At 45.9% G+C, this 24,111-nt stretch overlaps 1 protein-coding gene across 2 annotated transcripts in view; it reads left to right on the forward strand.

The window, feature by feature from the left end:
• Positions 1–24,111, forward strand: part of LRRC58 (leucine rich repeat containing 58) — a 65,377-nt gene that overhangs the window by 20,178 nt on the left and 21,088 nt on the right. For both annotated transcript variants that reach the window (XR_013599730.1, XM_078656647.1), the window contains exons 2-3: positions 5,587–5,715; positions 8,898–9,175. Coding sequence is in view for 1 of the 2 variants with exons in the window: in XM_078656647.1 (XP_078512773.1) it covers positions 5,587–5,715; positions 8,898–9,175 (407 nt within the window). In the remaining variant the exon portion in view is untranslated. The remainder of the gene's footprint in view (positions 1–5,586; positions 5,716–8,897; positions 9,176–24,111) is intronic.

The following is a 24,111-nucleotide window of genomic DNA, read 5'->3' on the forward strand; positions in this document are numbered from 1 at the left end:
TCAGAGTGGAGCTTCAGAGTGGAGCTTCAGAGTGGAGCTTCAGAGTGGAGCTTCAGAGTGGAGCTTCAGAGTGGAGCTTCAGAGTGGAGCTTCAGAGTGGAGCTTCAGAGTGGAGCTTCAGAGTGGAGCTTCAGAGTGGAGCTTCAGAGTGGAGCTTCAGAGTGGAGCTTCAGAGTGGAGCTTCAGAGTGGAGCTTCAGAGTGGAGCTTCAGAGTGGAGCTTCAGAGTGGAGCTTCAGAGTGGAGCTTCAGAGTGGAGCTTCAGAGTGGAGCTTCAGAGTGGAGCTTCAGAGTGGAGCTTCAGAGTGGAGCTTCAGAGTGGAGCTTCAGAGTGGAGCTTCAGAGTGGAGCTTCAGAGTGGAGCTTCAGAGTGGAGCTTCAGAGTGGAGCTTCAGAGTGGAGCTTCAGAGTGGAGCTTCAGAGTGGAGCTTCAGAGTGGAGCTTCAGAGTGGAGCTTCAGAGTGGAGCTTCAGAGTGGAGCTTCAGAGTGGAGCTTCAGAGTGGAGCTTCAGAGTGGAGCTTCAGAGTGGAGCTTCAGAGTGGAGCTTCAGAGTGGAGCTTCAGAGTGGAGCTTCAGAGTGGAGCTTCAGAGTGGAGCTTCAGAGTGGAGCTTCAGAGTGGAGCTTCAGAGTGGAGCTTCAGAGTGGAGCTTCAGAGTGGAGCTTCAGAGTGGAGCTTCAGAGTGGAGCTTCAGAGTGGAGCTTCAGAGTGGAGCTTCAGAGTGGAGCTTCAGAGTGGAGCTTCAGAGTGGAGCTTCAGAGTGGAGCTGCAGAGTGGAGCTGCAGAGTGGAGCTTCAGAGTGGAGCTTCAGAGTGGAGCTTCAGAGTGCAGAGTGGAGCTTCAGAGTGGAGCTTCAGAGTGCAGAGTGGAGCTTCAGAGTGGAGCTTCAGAGTGCAGAGTGGAGCTTCAGAGTGGAGCTTCAGAGTGGAGCTTCAGAGTGCAGAGTGGAGCTTCAGAGTGCAGAGTGGAGCTTCAGAGTGCAGAGTGGAGCTTCAGAGTGCAGAGTGGAGCTTCAGAGTGCAGAGTGGAGCTTCAGAGTGCAGAGTGGAGCTTCAGAGTGCAGAGTGGAGCTTCAGAGTGCAGAGTGGAGCTTCAGAGTGCAGAGTGGAGCTTCAGAGTGGAGCTTCAGAGTGCAGAGTGGAGCTTCAGAGTGCAGAGTGGAGCTTCAGAGTGCAGAGTGGAGCTTCAGAGTGCAGAGTGGAGCTTCAGAGTGCAGAGTGGAGCTTCAGAGTGCAGAGTGGAGCTTCAGAGTGGAGCTTCAGAGTGGAGCTTCAGAGTGTCAAGAGCAATGCCAATAGCTCTAACTTTAACAAAGGCAAAACCATTGCATTGTAAATGCTTGTTTGATGGATGTTGCAAGGTGTTGGCAAGCCTACATTTGTCTGCAAAATGTCCGTAATAGACTCTAACGCATCACCCAAATTAAAAATAAATTCTGGGAAAACGATATTTGAAATCGATTTACAAATAATGTAAGGTTATCAGAGCAAGAGACTGCAGAACAGAGCTGGCTCTATCAGCCCCCCCGGCCACCCGAAAGGCGGGAAGGCGGGGTCCCTGGGCCAGGGCCCCCTTGTCACATGCCTTAAGATGTCTCTGGGACCAAGGGGGTTCTTTAGGAAGTCTACTGACCCGACAGGACGGACCCCCCTGCACACCTAAGCTGCCTCTCATGGGTGCGGCTCCAGAGCCTGCCTGCTGGGCTCGCAGCTCTGGGTCACATAAGAGCGGGCTCCTCAGAGCCCCAGGCAACAACCTCTCGGATTTCATCCGCAGCGGTGCTCGCCGGCGCCCCCGCCCGCCCGCCTGGCGTGGACGGGTGCCCTTTGCACAGTCTGCCTGTGCCCGTCCCTGGAGCGGCTGGCAAGGCTCGGCTTTTATCGTGCACGGCTTGTTTACATCCGGACTGGCCACCGTAGGGCCTGGGGGCCAGGGAGAACCGCGGCCTGTCAATGCGTGTAATTGAGTCATTGTCTGTAAACCTACTCTATGGATATCCTGAAAACACGGCATGGATCGGGCCCGCATGGGTCTCTGGTGGACATCGCCAACCGATGGACACGAGGTGTCGGATCCAGAGCTGGGTTTAGTCATTTTGGGCCCCCCTCCCCACCCCTCATCCCCCTTGACTTTCTAGGATTCCCTCACGACCACCGGACAACAAGTGCCCCTCATCTCACCCATACATTTGATTTCTTTCAAAGCGCTGATAAAGACAGACTATTCTAATCCCAGGCCCGGCTCCAGGAATTTTTGTTTGGGTGGGCCAAGGGTACATTCGGGTGGGCCACCGCTGGCCCGATTTATTGCTTATATATCTAGCCAGGCCTGCTTCTGGGCCCTCCTTTTATCTCTCCTTAGACTTACAAGGCCCAGTAAAACACACTCTTTTCCAAGTCTCTTTCTAAATGTTATCACTCTCAAAAAGTGTTTTTCTTCCATGTAATGTAATGTCCCTTTGATGGGAGGAGGAGGTTTCTAAGGTGGGAGCATCGAGCAAGTGACTTTACTCGGGCTCCCTCTATATGAGCATTCAGGGAGAAAACATCTTTATTACTACCTCCACCTGATCCCTGACTCTGCAGCGCACTCCCTTACAGGCTTGATTATCCGCTTTTCTATACCCCCTTCCATTACACTTTATCTCACAGTTGATCGTGGGCCCAGCCCCATATCAGCCACCATTCAGTTCCACTTTCATTATTCCCAGTAAAAAACAATAGTAAAATTACCTTCAAATTTGAAACATTGAATATAGCAGTAAATGTAATTAGCATGCATGTTAAAGTATGCTCCACAGTTGTCCTAATCAACTGACTGGTGATTAAATAAACAAAAACAGAAAGGCCATGACAGGGCCGCTTTGGTGCTGGTGCAAAAGTTTTGTTGACCCCCCTTTTTGACCTCCTTCTCTGTAGATAGCTTAACAACCAACAGTGCTCTTCATCTCTCCGTAGCCACTCCCCTTCATGGTCTCCCCCTCAGACTCCCTATCACCCTCCACCAGTGCCCCTTATCTCTCCATAGCTTCCCCACACCCCATGACCTTCTCCTCGGACTCCCTCACTGCCATCCTCCACTAGTGCCCCTCATCTCTCTGTAGTTCCCCCCCAACCCATGACCTCCCCTCGGCTTCCCTCACTGCCACCCTCCACCAGCGCCCCTCATCTCTTTTTAGTAATATTAGAATAATGAAAGAATAGAGAAGTTCTAACTATATCACAACACAAAAAAGCAAAGTTTGTATGCAGCTCTTTGATGACAGTTCATAGGTCACTGTCCTATGTTAGGATAGTAACTTCTGAACTGCAAGTGAAACGATATCTGTGACAGAGGTAGTAACCCACTGAGCTATCCACATAAAAATCAGTTTATCTGTATTTAAAAACTACCAACATACAAATGGTTGCTCTGCAGCAGGATCGTAAATCACAAGTTATCTGAACAGTTTTCATTGCTGTTGTACATCGGGGGCAGATTCGCTGCGAGGGCCAAGGCTCACGTTTGGGTGGGCCAGGCTCATGTTTGGGTGGGCCTGGCCCACCCGGCCCACCCTCTAGAACCGGGCCTGTCTAATCCACTCCGCTATCCACATAAAATACAGATCTGTTCTTTGCAGCAGGCAGATCAACCCTCTGCACTAACTTATGGCGAGTCAAAGACAAAACTCCTATCTCTCTCTCCAGCGGCAACATTAATCCCGAATTATCTCGACATTTTTATTGTTGCTTGAAACTGGACCGCAAGGAACTGCTTGCAGGTGCTTTTAAATCTTAAGTTATTGCAAAACACAGCGCCTCCTAAGGTCAGTGCAAACCCCTGCCTCCCCGCCCATGACATGTTATACCGCGTCTTCATCGGGGTGCCTTGGGCAGGCCGTGAACATTCACAGCACTATAGGAGCACCAGGCGCTGGTGCCCGCACTGCAGAGACACAGCGGATGTGGTCTGAAGTTCAGGATGGGCGCACGGCTGTCTTCCGTGTGTGACTCCCTAGAACACTGGGTCAGGCTGACCGTGTGCACCCCCAATGTGATGCACAATCAGGGCACCTCCCTAAGGCTTGTATAGCCTTTCTCCTTCATGGCGCAGGGAGAGTGTCCCCTCGTTTAAATGGTTCAAGCCACAGTGCGAATGAAGACCCGGCTGCAGAGTGTGTGCCAGCGCCATCTGTATTGCAGAAGCAGCCATAAGTGCATCTGCGGTCCCTTCTGTAGTATCGCAGTCCCCCGGAGAGGTGGGCAGGCACAAAAACGGAATCAAATGCCTGTTGCGTCCCCAGATCACGTTTGCAAAGTAGTATCAGCTTTTGTTCTCCTGTAGCATGTGGACTTCCCTTACTCTACATCGTAGGTCCTCAAACTGGGGGGTGGACCCCATTGTGGGTGAGAGGACTTAACCGATCCCAGGGGGCGCCCGGCTCTGGCCAAAAGAAGCATCATGCTTTGTTTTAAGTGATAAAAACCGAGCGGCAGTAAGCCACTTTGTAACGGGCCACCACGAACCTTTTTTGTCATCTATAGCCTGATTAGAACTATGCGTAAAGGGAGTAACAGAACTTAATTGCAATGTTTAAATATGTTTAGACACTTTTTTACATTGCCAAATAAACAGATTAATTGTGAACTTGGGAGAAGGGTGTTTTTTTTTCCCTCCACGCAAGGCGCGGCATTAAGAAGTTTGAAGACCAATGCTGTGATTGTAGGACTGCTGGTGCACACTTTGCATCAGTGAAAACCAAGGGGTCATCCCCTGATTTTCACGGAGGCTTCCCAGTGCAAATGAGGTAACTCTTTTGCCCCTGCCCTGTATCAGTCACAGGTGTGAAAGCACATGGGCCACCCCGGTGCATAGTCTTTGCTCACCATATATGATGTGGAACAGTCCGTTTGCCCCTAGAACAGTGGTTTCATATAATTGGTCTGACTTTGAAAGCAGTACTATTGGACTAGGTGTAGACGTAAATTCACACTTGTACCAGGGGCTGTGTATTTTTTTTATTTTTTATGTGGCATGTTGCCTTGTCCCTGTGTGCCCCAAGCCCACCGAGCTAGGCACAGGCTGGGATAGTGTACAGTTTCATGCAATATGACCCCTGAAGGCCACATCATATCACATACATTTCTTGTTATTCAGTCTGCTTTCCCACTGCTTCTGGTTCTACACCTGTATAATTGGGGTTGCAAGTGGATTGCAAGGATTTGCAGACATTTCAGCACAAGGCTAACACTGACTGATGCCGATGTTTGCCCCTCTGTGATTCAGTTTTTTTTTTTAAAAATATGGACAGGTACTCCACCCCACCCACCAGAATGTGGCCCACATCCCCAGTGGCCCGCGACCCTTCCCATACTGACGACTAGCATTTCACCACCTAACACAGGAGCACTGTTTAATTGGGCACTGCAGTGCAGGCGGAGAAATGTCCGCCGACAAGAATGGCGCGGCACAAAGTCCACACATGATCACGAGGTTTATAACCACTACTGTACCTTCCAAGAGTTATGCAATTTCTAGTAATTACTTTTTTGATACAATCTAAGCATGGGTTCATGTGAACATTAACTCCTTTTCTCTGCTCTTGCAGCTTGGAATTTCTGTACCTTGGCGGTAATTTCATCTCCTCCATCCCACCTGAGCTGGCGAATCTGGCTCACCTCAGCTACCTGGTCCTGTGTGATAACAAGATTCAGAGCGTACCCCCACAGTTGGCACAGTAAGTGACGGCCTCCTTCTATCACTTTATCAGGACACTTATGCATGCAGTTTTTAAAGCTCCTGATTTTAGAGATTGATCTTCAGTATCGCCCCAAGTTACGGAGTACAGCTGACTAGGTCTGAGCTGCTATTTTTTTTAAATCTCACAAAGGGCGGCTGCAGCACTGAATAACCAGAGCGAGCCGCTGTACTTATCAAACTTTACAATATCTTGGTAAATGTCTAAAGCAGTTTGCTAGTTTTAGACACTATAAAATATTAACTAGCGAAATCAGAGTGTTAGATGAGTGTCAAAATTAAAAAAGATGAGAAGCTGATTGAGTTTAGACTTCAAAAATTTAATTTTAGATGACCATTTTTGAATTGTGAAAATATTTTTAGAGCGAGGTGGGCCCACAGACACTCTATCTTGTTTATTATTGAGTGTTTCTTGCCACGTCTGTCACAAGGCATACAAATAAAATATAAAAGCTAGAGGTTTGTTCAGTGAGTTGAATGAAAACCACTGCCCTCTGGGTGATCTGCTGGTCACTGGTTTGGATTCTGGAAAGGCCAGCACAGCCTTCCATCCTTCTAAAGATGGCATTGAAAACGTATTATGTAGACTGGGCCTTGAGGCCTTACAGTTTGTAGCGTCTTCTGGTTGGTTTGGGCAGACAGCAGTTCCTTTACAGTGACCGAGGGCCTATGTCCTCGAAGGGTTGCAGACTTCAGTGCTCCTTACAGGACATACCTAAATCATTGTGGAACAAACAGCAGAGAGCAATTTGCCCTTGATCTAGAAGTCACATACAGGGCTGATGAGCAGCATGCCGTGAACTGATACAGAGTGAAAAGGAACAAGCAACAAAGGTAGAAGTGCACACGGGGCTGATGAGACCCAGAGGTATAAATGCCAATGCCAGAAACCGGTCCCCGGAAGCTTGTTTCCTTCCCAGTGTAAGAATTGGCTTTTGTAGTTTGGTTTGCCCTGTTCCCATCATGCACTGGGACAGGAACAGACTAATTTGCATACAGCCAGGTTCTGAAACTGGGATGGTGCAGTGAGCTAAAAAACGGTGTTGGATCTAGCCCTGATCTCTTGACTGGGTGAGAGTATTCTGCTTAATTCAGAGACTCTGTCCCTCACCACCCCTTGTTGTAAATAGAGACCCAGAGGTAGGCTGACCTACTAAGCAAAGAGTAGCTGATGGGTGTTACAAATGTGCTCCAAGGAAGATTCAGACTTGCATGCAACAACCAGTGTGTCTTGTGCCAAAGAAGTTTGCTACCATATTAGTTGTCCTCTGTACTTCCTACTCATTTGACCTAAGATGCCTACTCACAAAGTATATTGCAGTGGGGTGTACATGGCTGGCCACTGCAAAAATCCACTTCCAATGATAAACGCACACCAGAAAAGAACATGGTCACTTGGCGAATCCTGTTCCCAGACTGGGGCAGCACAGTGACACCACCACCAAAGTAGGTCCCTTTTAGTTTCTAGATTTGAGAGGCAGTAGGACTGGGGGCTAGTTACACAAAAGCTTTTCTTTTCTCCCTAATGGACCTTGAGACTTGGCACTAGTTGTGCCAGTCATGTCCATAAAACTATAAATTGGCTGCCTCTATTTTTTTTGCCGATGTGTGGTAGTGAAGCCTCTGCCAAAATATCCAAAATCAGCAGAGATGTCCCCGTCCACAGATTAGCAAGATGATGGCCACTATTCCTTTCTAGCAGTGGCGGCCAGTTCAGCGCTATTCAGAAAGCAGTGTCTCCAGGCTAAATAAGAGGAGGTACAGTGCAGAAAAGAAACCTTGTAAAATACTTGTCGCGGAGCAGCGCTGGGTGGGTTGTAGTGTGAGGGGAGGTTCTACTTGTCGAGACTTAATTGGCATTTCAGGTAACCATCCACTCAAGAAGGGCGAACTGCCGGTCCCTCCTTTGCAAATGCCTCTGGAGATGGATTTTACTTTCAGGTTTGTGTCCCGCAAAAGGATGCTTTCATTATAATCATACTTTCATTACTATGACCTAAAGGAAGGACTGTAATGAAAACGTTCTTGCTACCCCGCCTTCCTTTGGCATGGAAAGAAAAAGAGGACTGCATTAAAGGCAGGGAGTCTTCAGTATAGACAGTCGTTTTGTTATTAGCAAATGAAAGGATCACAGTCCCAGCAGGCCTAATGGCAATCCGCCAAGACCCGTAATAGCGATAGGGTGCACTGTATTTTTGATTTTAAACAGGTGCGTTGGGCGCAAACCGGGATAGTGTGCCCTTTTACAGTGAAAACGCTGCCCCCAGGGCATCTGCGAACATGCGCAGCACGTTCATTGAAATACAGAGTGGGTGCTTCAAAGGTGCTCTGTGTTTCAGAGTGCAGGTGGCTACCGTCCAGCACTTTGAAGAGGGGGGAGAGATCCCTCTGCAGGTTGTTTAAGTAAGTGACCATCGGACCCCTTTTCAGCCTAAAAATGGGTTGCCTCAGGGGAATGTTTGCCCGTGCACCCCCAACCATTATATAGCACGGGCAAAGTCAGTGATTCCTGCATTTGTATTTGACCACTCCCCTCATTAAACGAGAGAACCCTCTCAAGATAGCACTTACGCATATGTATCCGTATTATCCGCACAAGTGTCTACGGCCCATTCTTTAATACCATAGTGCGTCTGGAGTGCAAAAAGGAGGCACAAGTGCATATTGTACTGCCCCCTGTAAAGCTCCCTTCCCCTCCAGGGCACTATCTGTAATATGGCCCTAGGAGGGAAGGGTGGCTAGTGGGGAAAGCCAGTGGGGCATGGGGAAAAGGAGGAGGCCCACAAGGGAAGAAGCGGGGGTGGCTAGTTTCAAGAGTAGGGCCAGGGTGGTTTGATAACCTTTTCTGAAATGCAATGGAGGGGATTTCACTTGGCTGCTGCCAAGGATTATTACCCTGGAAACCCTTTGATGTCCTAACATGATGTTTACTCTTGCAGCCAGAGTCAGGCGAGCATCTTTGTATCTTAAGGTCTTTCTGCCTTCTGTTTTAGATCTTTAAACATGCAATTTTTCTGTAGCAAAGACAAAATTAAAATATGATCTCTCCATTAATATAATCTGCTAATGCACCTTGATATTTTCTGTGACTGTTTTGCTTTTGTTCTTGGGTATTTTTTTTTTTAATTTGATTGACTTTTTCTTACCTTTATATTTCCTCAGGGTGCATTCACTGCGTTCACTAAGTCTGCACAATAACTTACTCACCTATTTGCCCCGGGAGATCCTCAGCCTAGTGCAATTGCAGGAGCTAAGTCTTCGTGGGAACCCGCTTGTTGTGCGCTTTGTTAGAGACCTCGTCTATGCACCACCAAGCCTTCTTGAGCTGGCGGGACGCACCATCAAGAGCCGGAACGTTCCCTATACACCCTGTGACCTTCCGGATAACCTCAGACATTATCTGAAGCTCGCCAGTAAATGTCCCAACCCTAGGTGTGCAGGTGAGTGCCTTCCTTTGTCTCCTCTTTCTGTGCGAGTCCATCGTTGTCTGTCACTTAAAGACTGCTTTTGGTGGCTGTCATTTCCCTTCAGCATGTTGGATTCCGCTTAAGTCGTGGGATTTAGACGGAAAGTGCTCACTTTCGTACTTACCTCAAAGACAAACGATTAGGCTATCTAAATGCACTCTATGGTTGCCATGCAAAGCGTCTCATAACGAGGGGAGTAGAGCAAGTCCTTCAATTGTTCATCCTTGTCCAGAGTAAACTGAAGACCTTTAATGACCTGCACCTTGCCCTAGTTCAATGCCAAACTTGTTCCAGTGCAGCTGCAGTTAGGCGACACAAACATTCATTTTTGGCACCAATGACTTATTTTTCATCATCAGATTTTATCCCTGTACAGGAAAAAGAAAGATGGAGAAAGGAGGAGGAAGCGAAAGAAGGGAAAACAGTGACAAAGGATGAAAGTAGGAATGAAAAAGCACCTCTGAGAGTGAGATGGAGACAGGAAGGGTAGGGGAGTCCGGGCAGCCCCGGTCCACTAGTGTCCTCTTTCGATGCCTCGCGTATTCTGCACATCCAACTCCCAATTCAAAACATACTGCAGACAGTTAACTATCCTTGCAGACAGAATGGTCTGCTCCATTAATGCTTTCTCAAGTAATCAAATAGACTGTGACTTATTGATTTCCTTGATAGCACTTCCTAACGAACGACAGCTTGCTAGATTCTTGCACAAAGTATCAAACTGTAGGAAAACGTACCCAAAGGCCAAGGAACTGTAAACATTGATGAATTATTAAGGCGCTGCTCTTGATGGGAATCAGTGAGTAATATTAAGGCGCTGGTCTTGATGGAGTCAGTGATAATTATTAGTTATGGGGCGCTGCTGTTGATGGACTCTGAGAATTATTAGTATTGGGGCACCGCTCTTGAAGGAATCAGTGAGAATTATTAATATTAGGGCACCGCTCTTGAAGGAATCCGTGAGAATTTATATTTAGGCGCCTCGCGATGGAATCAGAAGTATTAATATTAAGGCGCTGGTCTTGATGGAGTCAGTGATAATTATTAGTTATGGGGCGCTGCTGTTGATGGACTCTGAGAATTATTAGTATTGGGGCGCCGCTCTTGAAGGAATCAGTGAGAATTATTAATATTAGGGCACCGCTCTTGAAGGAATCCGTGAGAATTTATATTTGGGCGCCTCGCAATGGAATCAGAAGTATTAATATTAGGGCGCTGCTCTTTATGGAGTCAGTGAGAATTGTTAGTATCGGGGCGCTTCCCCGATGGCCGATGGAATCGGTGAGAATTATTAGTATTAGGGCGCTCCCCCTGATGGAATCGGTGAGAAATATTACACCCCCCCAATGGAATCCGTGAGAATCCACTAATAAGGAGGATGAAACTCCTTGCAGGCCTGCTGCACAGTCCTGCCCCAGCTCCATTTTCCTACGTACATGTGTGACTTTGTTTTTCTTGGAATTGTCTAACCCGTGTTGCAAGTGCTTAGGCTGCATCACGCTTGTAAAATTTGAACTTCAGAGGACAGACTGGAGGATTTGTATCTCTCTTGTCTACATAGCCCTTTATTACACCACAGCGAAGTGAGTCCTGTCCTCGCTGCCAGGATATTGAGAATTGATTTTTCTGTTTGGCTTTGACCTTCTTGTCCATTAGTCACTATTGTTTTGTTCCATCATTACTGCCGATCTCCAGTGGGGTTCCTTACCACCTCCTGTTGACTGCGGTCAAAAAGGTCCAGAAAAACTAGGACACTCACTCCTGTGGTTTTCCCTTTAGCCGCTGTGATGCAAACTGTTGTTTCCAATTAAAACCCTGCCTCCACCAAGAGCCCACTCATATGTATGTCTTTGCTCTAGATTCTGAGTTGATGCGGTCTCTCCTATCATCTCCGTATCTGGTATAAGGTCACTTTTTATGTCACATGTTTTGTCACCTACTGATGTCCTTTTTATGAAATGTGGCTTCCAGTGGGTGGATAGTTTACCTTCCAGGACCTTTGTTGCTTAGGTAGCCTGCCCCGTGGTTTGAACATTGTTGTAGGCAACTAACCTATGTCTCAAAGGAAGCGTCTTTCCAATATTTTTCAGCCTGCAGTCTGAACTAGTGCCTTGCACGTTGTCTTTTCGCCATGGTTGGACTTGAGGTCTCCTCTTGCACTCATGAGAGTTGGCCATGTTAATGGCTTTGGGTGTCCACATCCTAACAGTTTAAATTTCAGATTTGTGGTCTATAGCAAAGGTACCTCAGATACACAAGGTTATGTTTTTGGGAACTGAGGCACATTTATTTTCATGTTATTTTCAGCCACAAATGTCAAGCACTTTAGTCCGTTGTTCTCCAGTTTCCCTCAAAGAATTTAATTATAATGGAGGCTGAATGCGTGAGTTTCCACCTTTATGATCATATGTTTACGATAGAACCTAACTCAAGTTTTATCACCATAGTCACATACGTTGTTGGGTGGAAAACTATTAAATCTTTTTTTTTTTTTTTTACATTTTCACTTCTGGGGTGTTCTTTCCATATGCCTGCACTGACCTTGTATATACATATGAGACAAGTCATTAGATTTGTGGCACGGGACCTTTCAGAAAATGTATGCCGTAAGGGCTTATTGCGAGCACTCTTTTATGATGTGTACTTATGTAATTTATAGTACTATAAATTTAAGTGTTCAAATGTCTTTTGAGACTGCATCTGGGTTAGTTTCTAACCCTTCTAAATCTCTAGTCAGTCTTGTAAATTGAAGAAGCTCTGCTCATCTCTCAGGTTACCCTGTTTCTTCAGGCACCAGTTCTCTGTTTTAAACTGATCTTTCTATTAGATCATTTCAAGCAGTTGAAAAAAGAAATACACTCACCAGCCAGTTTTGAGACAACAGAAAGAACCTGAGCAGCATGCATGAGCCACCTCATGGGGAACGGGGAAGCCTTCTAATTCTTCTGGGCTCTAGTGTGGAGGAATGCAACTCCAATAGTCCTCTTAGTGCAGGAGATGCTGGTTACTGTGCATTCTCAAAATCCCTACAGTCGTCTGTGGCTTCTTGCCTCATGTGCTTTTGTTCGGGTTATTGGTTGGTTCTTGCCAGCTGGGTTGCAGAATCCAAGTAACTCCCTATGTGTCTCGTTTTCTCACGCCTTCCTCCAAGGCTTTTAGTTAGCAGGACTGCTTGTTGATCCTAATCTTCAGATGGTAGCTCTTGTGCTTGAACTGAGCAGCCCAGCTCATTCTCCTGGAACACAGACTAGAGCTGCTCTAGGTACTAGGACTTGTTCTTAGGTCTTGAAGAAGACACAACCACCACCATTGTGTACAGTGCCTGGAAGGCGCCTCTATTACACCACAGCGAAGTGAGTCCTGTCCTCGATGCCAGCATATTGAGCATTGATTTTTCTGTTTGGCTTTGACCTTCTTGTCCATTAGTCACTACAGTTTTGTTCCATCATTACTGCCGATCTCCAGTGGGGTTCCTTACCACTTCCTGTTGACTGCGGTCAAAAAGGTCCAGAAAAACTAGGACACTCACTCCTGTGGTTTTCCCTTTAGCGGCTGTGATGCAAACTGTTTACAATTAAAAACCTTCCTCCACCAAGAGCCCACTCATATGTATGTCTTGACTCTAGATGATTCTGTATTTCCTATCATCTCCGCAACTGGCATAAGGTCACTTTTCATGTCACATATTTTGACACCTACTGATGTCCTTTTTGTGAAATGTGGCTTAATCTCTTATGACACAGCCTCCTCAAAGTTCAGGCAAAGACCAGTACCCTTACTTTGACAACTGACTAATAATTTATTATTCGCTGCTAGAATATTCAGTTGATGTGCGACCTGCTGCCCTATCAGTGACTCTTCATAAACCGGGAGAGGTTCAGAGCTAGTCTTTGCCGAAAACTTTAGTTTATTCAGGGCCCTGCTGTATAAAAACCTCTCCTTTGCCAAGGAGGGGGGAGGGGGATAAACTAAAACAGTCACCCGCTTGTGCTCAATCCCAGATTTGCCCTTGGTAGTTTCAGAGTTCTAGGGTCTCGTGACTTCATGCAAGACCATTAAAACTCCTTCGAATGCTTCATTGCGACCAACTCTAAAACTTGCAGCACAAGAACATCAACATTTCTAACAATATTCTAGATCATAGTGTCTTCAGGAGTCAAATGTTTAAGTCCAGTCCTTTCAGCCTTCAGTCAAACAAATAATTGATATCTGACTCCCGTCAGTATCGCTGGGATGCACCCTGCTGAGGTCGAACACCTGGGGACTGTGGTCAGTTTAGGAAATAAAACCCCGATAAAAGCTGCATTTCTGGGGCTAAGGTAATTTCTTTCCCTTCTGCAGGGAAAAGTTGTCAGTCCTTGCAAGTCAACTTCAGTAATTTTGCAAGTTGAGCAAATGCACTCTCTTTTTCAACTGAGTGTACAGCTGTGGAACAAAATGATGCGTGGCAGGATTTTCCTTCGGCTTTTCATCTAAAGGAGAAAAGCAGTATGCAAGTGGAGAACTTGAGACGAGGATACCTAGTTCCTCATGAATAGCATATAAATCAGCGAATTGTGTGGTCAGGCTAAAACAAGAGAGGGCTTCCTCAGATTGATCTGTTCCCCCACCACCACCACCTCTGACTTGAAACTTGCCTGGGTAAAAGAGCGAATTGCCTAGTGTATGCTCTTCATCTCAATTGATCAAAACAAATTCCTCTCTACCTTTCCCCACCTATTCCACAGAAATGTCTAGAAAGTAAAGACCTGATCCTGCCTCTCCACTAACACATTCTTGGAGCTTCATTGGGTCCTTGAACCCCTTGAGCAGATGGCTCTACAGACATCCTAATACTGCTTGGCTTGAGAAATAGTATTTACAAACCTAGGTTTCTCAGACCCAGTCAGTACTGTCATGCATACTGCCCCAAAAGACTCCACTAGTGGCAGTATAATGCAGATGGTTCTTCATTTGCTTTTGGGCCCCAGGTCATAGCCGTAACGTTTTGTAGGCACATTTAAATGGTGCCTTAACATTAGTGACATACCTGGCTGCTTCCTACCACCACAATCTCTGCTTTTGCTGCCTCTCTTCATAAATCAGGAGACATTTTTTCCTTTGGAGGATGTACATATACAAAGACTCTTAACAGAGTAATTTTTCAAGTAAAGATCATTTTCTGTTGGGATCTGTTCACCCGTTGAATAGGATAGCTCCCTTTTCAAGTTGCCATAACATTCAGAATGATGGCAGAGCTTCAAACTCTTTCCTTGGAAGACCTGGTCTTTTCCATAAAGACACAGAGTAGCAGAGAACAGCCACTCTTTCGTTCTTAAGATTCTCTTATGACTTTGGCTTGCCCTCTAAGCCATTATTTTCCCCAGACAGCACCATGTTTTATTGCTGAATGTGACTGTTGGCAGCTTGAATATTTTCATGACCTTCAAGTTGTACCTTGAAAGAGTGACTGTCGTTTGGAAATCGGATCTTCTTCTTAACCTGTTTCCTTGATGGCTTGCCTTACTAATGCTGTCTCCCCCTTCAGGCATAGTGAGACTGTGACATGGCACCTGAACTCAAGGGTATGGAATAATTACCTTTATGGTGATTCTGGCTTCTGTCATTCATATTCTATTTTGTTGCATTCTAACAACTTCTATAGTGCAAACAACCACATAGAAGAATAACCTTGTGCTAAGTTTTTAGTTCAGTTTCTCCCTCCCAACACCCAACCAAGCATTCACGTGGTTATGCTTTTCCATGCTCTTTGCCACAATTGGCAGAAACTACACATGGGTACTAGTTTAGGGGGCACATAGTTAATGGGCAGGCTGGACATCGAAGTAGGAATACTTCTGCTGGATCACGCTGGAAAATAAAGCGACAGGAGAAGTTTTTGTTCCACTCCTGATTCTGGTGCATGGAGGCTAGTTTCCTTTTATAAACTCATTAACTGATTGACTCTGCTGATAGTACTTTGCACAAATGTTGAAGTCCAAAAGAACTTTGAGAATGTAAATCACTGAGCTCCATGTAGCCTTCTTTACCGAGCCTATAGTTCGCACTTTTGAAATTTGGGTGGATCTTTGCTTTCCCTGCAGTGTATAAACATGTCTCCTCCACTCATAGGCTATATTTGGCATTGGAGTGCCTTGCTCAGGAAACTGGCTGAGGAACAACCCATAGTTGAAAGGGTGGTTTCTTCTATTGTATGATCTTAATTTGGGAAGTTCCCTCCTTCAAGCCCCTATACTACCAAATATGCCAGGGCATGTCTCAGTTAGCTGAATATTCTTCGCTGTTAACTTGTGATTTAAAGGCCATAGTGCTGAAATATGGAAAGAAAGACTGGGCCCAGTGATTTTCTTATATTGGGAAATAACATCTGGTTCGAGGCATGTGCATCAGTTGATACACATTCTCCTGCAATCTAGTGTTGGACCCGGATGTGTGCAAGGTATTTTTCTTTGAAGAAGTCTTTCGAGTCACGAGTTTGAGGGAATCCTCCCCTTGGTGATAATACGCATGGGCATCGACTCCATTGTTAGATTGTTTTCTTTCCGCTGACTGGTTCGGACATGTGTACTTGCACTCCAGATCGATACCGTTCTGGATCGCTCTTCGGTTCCCAATCCACTCTTACCTGCGCCTGTATTTTGTTCGATCGCACTTTACTACTCTGCGTATCGAGGGGCAATCACTTGAGTCGACATGCTTCTTCGTTGGCCCCTTCAGGGCCTTTGAACTCTGTCTCCACCACATCCTCCATAAAAGGCCCTGCTGGTAATGGAACGGATGCCTTTCCATTTCTCCCCCCCCCCCTCCCCCACTGCCACACAAATACCCACAGTCTGGCTCACATCTGGTCTTAACCTGTTTGTCACCGGTACATAGGGAGGCGGATTGCGAGGCCGTCGAGCACCGCCAGCCTGGGATGCAGCGGAGGAGCACCGAAGACACTTCTGACCTCTTGGGCCATGGAGACATCAGTGCAGAAGAACACCACCCACAATCTTCTGTAGCGGAAGAAGAGTCGTTCTCTATCGAATACAGTTCTCAATCAGAACACAAACTCTACTTCGAGGTAATTGACATCCCACTGGAGGCCGAAGCAGTGAGAAGTGTAGCCCCTGCCCCTCAACCCCGTGTTGAACACTTAAAAAGACACACAGCACCTCTAGAACAAGAGACCTTCGGACTATCACTGCCTCATGGACATGGTCGGTATCGGGCGTCTGGTTCAGAAGCCCTGCCCTCCGGCTCGGCACAGACAACTCTGGCACCTACCCACCCATCGGTGCTGAGCTGACCTTCCACATCTACCGCTTCGGCACCAAGCAGATCTTCGGCACCGAAACACAAAGATGGCTCAGATCCAAAATCTTCCAGACTGACTCCAAAAACGACTGCCGAAAGTCCAACCAGAGCAATTCTCCATAAACTACAGGAGAAATTGGGCGCTAAACAAAGGAAGATCCAGCCTCCGACTGGATGGATCCTCATGAGGCCTCCAACTACAACACCACCATCATCAAAAACACTGCTGCCTTTTCAAAAGGCAATTGATTTACCTACTCCACCAACAAAGGACAAAGCAACTAGTCCTCTACCATTCCCATCACCACCTCCACCAGATTCACCATCTCAACCACAGTTTGTTGAGGATCTCCAAGACTTCTCACCTCAGGGTTCCCCCTTAGATGACATAGGTGGACTCGATGCAGGGGATGACCTATTTGGAACACCAACACATGATTACACCTGGAACGCATACTATGTCTGTGGTAAATAAATAAATAATACCCTATTTTTGACTAGACATATATCATAACAGATAGCTCAATAAATAAGAGTCAAGATTCGAGGTAGTGGGAGTTCTGCAGGTTTAATACAGCATAAGGACAGGAACAGGACAACCTGCATAGGAATAGGATGACAGGGCCCAGCAGCTGCTGGGGCTGGGTCTGGGATGAGCGCGCTAACTTTTGATAACAATACACGAGCATATATACATAGCGCAAACACATAGCATTACATTGCAGTAGGCGTAGCAGTGGGTGGAACAGAAGGCGTGACGCGTAGCAGTCGCGAAAGATAAGAGTAAAAAGAGGTGTAACTGGGCGTATACATAGACATGTGGTGCAAACGTAACAGAATATGTCATGAATGGGCGGAAACATAGGAGGGGGCTACCTAAGGAGCCGGGACCTCTAACCTGGTGGTGCGCGCAAACTGGCAATGACGTGTTACTAGGAGAAGCTGGGGGCTATGAACTCTGTGCTAGGAGCAGAGACTAAAGTCTGGAGGGTCGGAGCGACATGTACCTAAACCCTATCTGGTATCTAATGTTTAGGGAACATGTTGATATAAACTAGAAGTCATGAGGGGAAAAGCTAACTGACTCTAAGACTAGAGCATGCATTTATTCTACATGTAGTGCGTGATGAAGAATATTAAATGACCATTAAATACAGTATTTCTCTTAACATGGAGCCGCATAGGCTAGACAATGACGGAAACTATTGATGCAGTTCAGTAGCTTAGGAATGCAGAGAAGGAAGACTGAACTGATAGCTGGAATCATAACATAGTCTTGGCAGACTCAGAGGCAGAGCCAAGCTGCACCGGGCACTGCGAGGCAGGAAGTAAGTGAAAGGTCGAGGATACAGGTGGGGGCTGTATCGCTCCTCAGCGAGGCTTCTGGAGACAGGAGCTGAATCTGATGTCCGGGCCCTGTTGAGGCCTGGAAACGGGGACTTTATAATGGAATAACGTGCACACTGAGAAACGTGGCAACATAACTTTACATAGGCCTGATATTCGTAGTATTCACGAGGACTGGAAACTGGCATACTAGAGGAGGACACAACTATAATTGCGTCATGAATCGGACATGGGGAATACATATGCATATTGGTCATGCACACATAACATATGATGGATGACACGTAGGGACACAGAACATGGCAAAATTTACTTTTCCACATTCCCTCCTTGTCACTACGTTCCCATCAGGAAACATCAATATTCATGATACCATCTATCATTTCATACAGTACCATTTGTTCATCTCGAATTGTCTTGGAACGGGATTTAGAACGGGGCTTGGGACTAGGAATACAAGAGGTAGCACACATGCCGCAAATCGCAGGGCCACACTGTATACAGAGGCAGCAGCTGAATATGATCGCTACTGCGATACCTAGAAAGGACAGGACTTTCCATCCCCAGGCGGAAATTATATTCCAGAACCAACCGGACCATGTCCAGGTGCCTGGATCTTGGTGTAACAGATGGGCAATTTTATGAAGTCTGGTTATAGCTGAATAAACAGACGGCGCGTTATTTGGAATAAAAATGCAACAACTGGATCCGATGACTCTACAGGCCCCGCCCCTATCGGCCAGTATGACGTCAAGGACGAGACGATTCTGGAGCACAACAATTCTCATAAAGGATTGCTCTTCGGTTAAGTTACCCAGAGCGGAGGCAGTCTCATCTACTACTGCTTCAAGGGTTCTTGTTAACCTACGGATTAGCTTACTGTTTACAACTGTACCTAAATAAGGGAAAACACCTTTGTCAATATCAATGAATTGTTCTGCAGCAGTTTCAGTATAATCGACAATCGGGAGGTTTCTCTTGTGTCTAGTATGTACTAGGAAGGAATTCCTATGGTAGTCAGGTGGGGCTAGAAAAACAGGTGGCAGTAGGAAGGCAATGTAACAGGTTCCCTCCCAATCGAGGGGCAGACGAACATATGCAGTTTGACCACAAACAAAATAAGAATGACGTGAAGCTTTAAAAATAGATTTCCCACTGTCACTATACTTGACAATAGTAGTACAATCACTATGTCCTACATGTACAGAACCATAATTACGGACACATAATTCGCCTTTGACTGGTAGTACTGAAATAGCAGGTGAGTCTGGAGTAGTATCAGACTGGACATTCAGGACCATAAAATTCGAAGAATAGTTACCTAAATTATACACTTCATTTTCTAGATCTAAACCTGTTCTGTGGGGGAAACCTTGCTTGTCTGGGAAACATGTGCTGTTAAGAAAAGACATATCTGTTAAGGATGACGTTAACGTGGACCATGCTCCACACGAACCATTATGTGAAAAAGGATAAGGAAAGAGTGGCAGAACTCCCTCTGACGTCTGGAAAGGGGGGAGTCGACCACACACCCAACAATTAGTGGCATTGCTGGTCTGGTGTGAATAATGTAACATACGGATAAATGAGTTATTACGCATAGCGAGGCGGTATGAATATTCGTGAGGAGGCAGATCACTAAACGTGTGCTCTGCTGTAACATTAGAATGCTTATTTACATGAAGAACTGGGAAATATAGGAAAAAGGCATAACTGGTGCAGGAAATCATAATGCTGATGAATAATATGAAACTTAGAAAAACGATACATTGAATTGAGTTTTTACTAACTCTCTCACTATGGGGGTCTATTTTATACATGTCAGAAACAGTCTAACCGTTTCACCTAGGGGAGGACTTATACAATCAAACTGACTGACTTATTTTACTAGACCGGAGTTTTTGCTTATACTCCTGCTGCGGAGTTTTCTCTACCAAGGGAGGGGTTGTATCAATGTCTTTTGCGGGACAGTCCTTAGGAACAATGTTTTGACAAGTCTTGATATCCTGGGAAATGTTTTTAAAGACGGGTTTCAGTCCTTTTAAAAGTTTAACGTGAGAAAGGTGTATCCATCCTTTTCGGCCTTCCAACTTCACGGCTGTACGGGTGGTGAGGAGGACCTGACGGGGCTCTTTCCATCGAGGCTCCAGCGGACTTGATCTGTCAAAGTTACGGACCATCACCATGGAACCTGGAACGATTTCATGCGGTGCCACCTCGGTATTGTCTGGAAATGCGGCAGCAACCTGTGAACGACATGAGTTGAGGGCAGACATCAAGGAAGCTAGGTAATCTGTCAGCATATTACATGAAACATCAGTAATACTTCGGGGTCTAGGAGTACCCCACATGTTAGGGGGGCGGCCGAATACGACCTCATACGGGGACAGACCTGATCTGGAATGTGCGACCATGCGCATATAAAACAAAGCGACTGGCAGAGCTACTAGCCAGTCCACACCCTTATCTTTACATACTTTGGCAATTCGAATTTTCAGAGTCTGATTATGTCTCTCGACTAGACCAGCTGCTTCAGGATGGCGTACACAATGAAACTTCCACTGGTACCCTAACAACAGGGAAACGTGCTTCATCAGTTCAGATGAGAATGGCTGACCGTTATCAGAATATACGACTCTAGGGAGTCCATATCGAGGGAAGAATTCACGAACCAACTGTTTGGCAGTGGTCGCGGCTGTGTAATCTGGGACTGGATATGCTTCTGTCCATCTGGACAAAGCGCATACAACTACAAGGACATACTTGAAACCTCGACATCGCTCCATCTGAATATAATCCATCTGGAGGACCTCAAAAGGGTGGTCAGGAGGCTGGAATCCCCCTTGTTCCACCGGGACACTTTTACCTGGATTAAACTGACAACATATCATACAGGTACGGACTTTCTGCTTGGCTGCAGCTCGTAAATGCTTGTTAAACCAGATGTTCTGGATACTGTCTAACATAGCTTTTTCTCCTAAATGTGCTGGACTATGTGCGGTATTAATAATGACTTGAACCATAGAGTCGGGGAGAAACCATGCGGTCCTACCCTTTGTTAACCATCCTTGATCTGTCTGGACCCCTCCTTGTTCAGACCATTTCTTGATTTCATCGGGAGTAGCATGTAACTGGATATCTATGACATCTTGGGTAGGGTCCTTAACTGTCATACATGTAATCGGATCTGGAGTGTGTGTCATGTTAACTGGAATGTCTAGAATCTGTGCTGTAAGCTTGGCTGTGCGATCTGCTAGATCATTACCTTGGGAAATAATGTCAGTAACTTTCGTATGTGCTTTGCACTTCATGATAGCAATAGATGTCGGTAAGTGTATGGCATCTAACAGAGCTTGAATGAGGAGACCATGCTGAATCTTGGTTCCATGAGAAGTCATGAAACCTCTCTCCTGCCAGAGCACTCCAAAGTCGTGTACAACTCCAAATGCGTAGCGTGAATCTGTGTAAACATTAACTTTCAGGTTCTTGGCGTGTATGCAGGCTTGTGTCAGAGCAACTAGCTCTGCTGCTTGAGCGGACAGGGTATCAATACGGTGTGTTTTAATAACTTCGGTGTCAGTAGTCACTGCATACGCGGCGACTAGTTCTCCTGTACTAGTTCTCATACATGAACCATCCACATAAAGTGTCAGGTCAGGGTCTGGTAACGGAATGTCTGTCAGATCTTGTCTTGGCTTTGTCGTAATGTTAACTACTTCCACGCAATCATGTGTGGCTGGATTTGAATTAACTGATGGTAACAGTGTAGCAGGATTCAGGATGTTGCAGCGTCTAATATCTATGTGTGGTTGGAACAGTGTCAATTCATAACCTGTTAAACGTGCAATTGTCAAGTGCTGAGTTTGTGTTCGGTTTAGAAGAACTTCCACGGAATGTGGAACTTGTACTGTCAAGGTATGTCCTAAAACTATGGAATCACTTTGTCTGATAGCTAGTGCTGTGGCTGCAACTGACTTGAGGCACGCAGGCAACGCCTGGGCGACTGGATCTAGTGTGCTAGAAAAATAAGCACACGGCTTGTATTGTCCTGCTTGGTCTTGTGTGAGAACAGATAATGCTGTACCTTCACGTTCAGTGACGAAAAGTGTAAAAGGCTTACTGTAGTTCGGTGTAGCTAGAACTGGAGCTTGGCATAAAGCTTTCTTTAACTCGTTGAAACTAAGTATATGTTCAGATGTCCAAGGGAGGACAGTCGATACGGCTGCCTCCTGTGTCGTTAACTGTATCAGTGGCTTGGCTAGAAATGCATACTGAGGAATCCATTGTCGGCAATAAGAAGTAAGGCCGATAAAGGCACGTACCTCCTTCTGGGTTTTGGGCTGAGGAAGACTCGCTATTAACTGGATACGGTCTGGTGTCAACTGCCTACCCCTCTTGGACAGTAAGTGTCCTAAGTAAACCACTTGCTGGACACAGAATTGAAGCTTCGAAGGGGACACCTTGTGCCCCATCTCGGCTAGGAAATACAGAACCGTCAGTGACGCTCGCTCGCAAGCACGTTCAGAACGGGCTGTGATCAATAGATCATCGACATACTGGAGCAGGGCAGTGTCAGTTGGCATGTGAATATTGTCTAGTTGTCTCTTAAGTGCTTGGCTGTAAATACTAGGGCTTTCTGTGAAACCTTGAGGAGCGCGTGTGAACATATAGCTCCTTCCATTTAAACAAAATCCGAAAAGAAACTGGCTGTCTGGATGGATGGGAACACTAAAAAATGCATTCTTGAGGTCTATGACAGTGAAGAACATGGCTTCGGAATCAATAGCAGTTAACAGGGAAGAGATATCTGGGACAACTGGGTACTGAGGAATAATACATTTGTTAAGCTCTCGTAAATCAATCACTAATCGATATACTGGGGGTGCATTTGGATCAGTACGTTTCATAACTGGAATGATCGGAGAGTTACATACATTGGAGTCAGTTTCTACAACTACTCCTTGAGCCATGAGCTCGTCTATAATTTTGGATAAGGCTGCTACAGCCTCAGGTGGCAATCTATACTGCCTGATTCGTGGTAACACTACACCTGGTTTGAGAGTCACACGATGGGGTGTGATTTGCATGTAACCTACATCAGTTGGACCTTGCGCCCATAAATGCTGCGGAACTTTAGACAGTCTTGAATCAAAATCTCGTAATACATAGTGACCCTTAAAGTCACGTAGGAACAGACGTATTCCCTCTGGGGAACAACATATAACTGCACCTAACTCTTTCAGTGTTTTAATGCCTAATAGATTTTCTGGACATGACTTAGTAAGTAACAGATCAGTAGTGCGGGACAATGGACCTACTTCTAGAGTGACTGGCTTTGAAATCTCATTAACGATAGGCTTTCCTGAAAATCCAAGGGAAACATTTCTTGAGCCTGAGAGCGGAGCCCCTGGAACTTCGGCATGACTAATTGTGGTCCTACTTGCCCCTGTATCAATCAAAAACTTTCTGTCTTTCCCTAATACTTGACTGTGAACATAGGGACCTTCTTGATCTACAGGTATCTCGATGAGAGGCAAGCCTACCTCCCTCTCTAGGCTGTTTCATGAATATGGCTGGTACTCTGGATACTCAGACTGTGCATACTGGTACATCTGCGATGTAACATGCTGTGTTGCAGCGGTAGGCTGCGGTGCTGTAACTGTCTGTGGTGCATTCTGTGACTGAGGAATCTGTGAAACTTGTTCTTGTCTAGGCGGACGTGGTCTTTCTTTAGTCTTACCAGTAGCTATGTTATGTTTCAGAACTGCACACTCATTTATAAAATGACCTGGCTGTTTACAATAATTGCAGTTCCCTTTAACGGGAGCTGCAGGATGACTGGCTTGATTCGGACCCCTCTTCTGACTGTCTTGAGGAACAGATTGTGCAACTAGTACTTTCATTTTCGTGTCTTTCATACGTTTTCTCTCGTGTTCTTGCTCTTCCCTGATTCTATTCTGGTGATACTGGAGCATCTGGGACGGAGTATTTGCTTGCCAGGTGCTTTCGACTTTCAAAACTCGGTTTTTAATTGGTGGGCTTGAATTCTCGACTAATTTAGTAACGAAAAGGTGAGGGTATGACTCACTACTTGTCTTGAGGCCACTGTTGATACTAAAGCACTTTTCAAACCTAGAATAAAAATCACTAATATCTTCATCTTGTTTCTGTTTACAGGCTGAGATTGCATCCCAGTCTTCCTTTCTCGTTGTTAATAATCTGGGTAAAACTTGAATTAATAATTCTGGTAATTCTTTACATTT

Source organism: Lissotriton helveticus, chromosome 8 (assembly GCF_964261635.1).
Source record: "Lissotriton helveticus chromosome 8, aLisHel1.1, whole genome shotgun sequence".
NCBI lineage: Eukaryota > Metazoa > Chordata > Amphibia > Caudata > Salamandridae > Lissotriton > Lissotriton helveticus.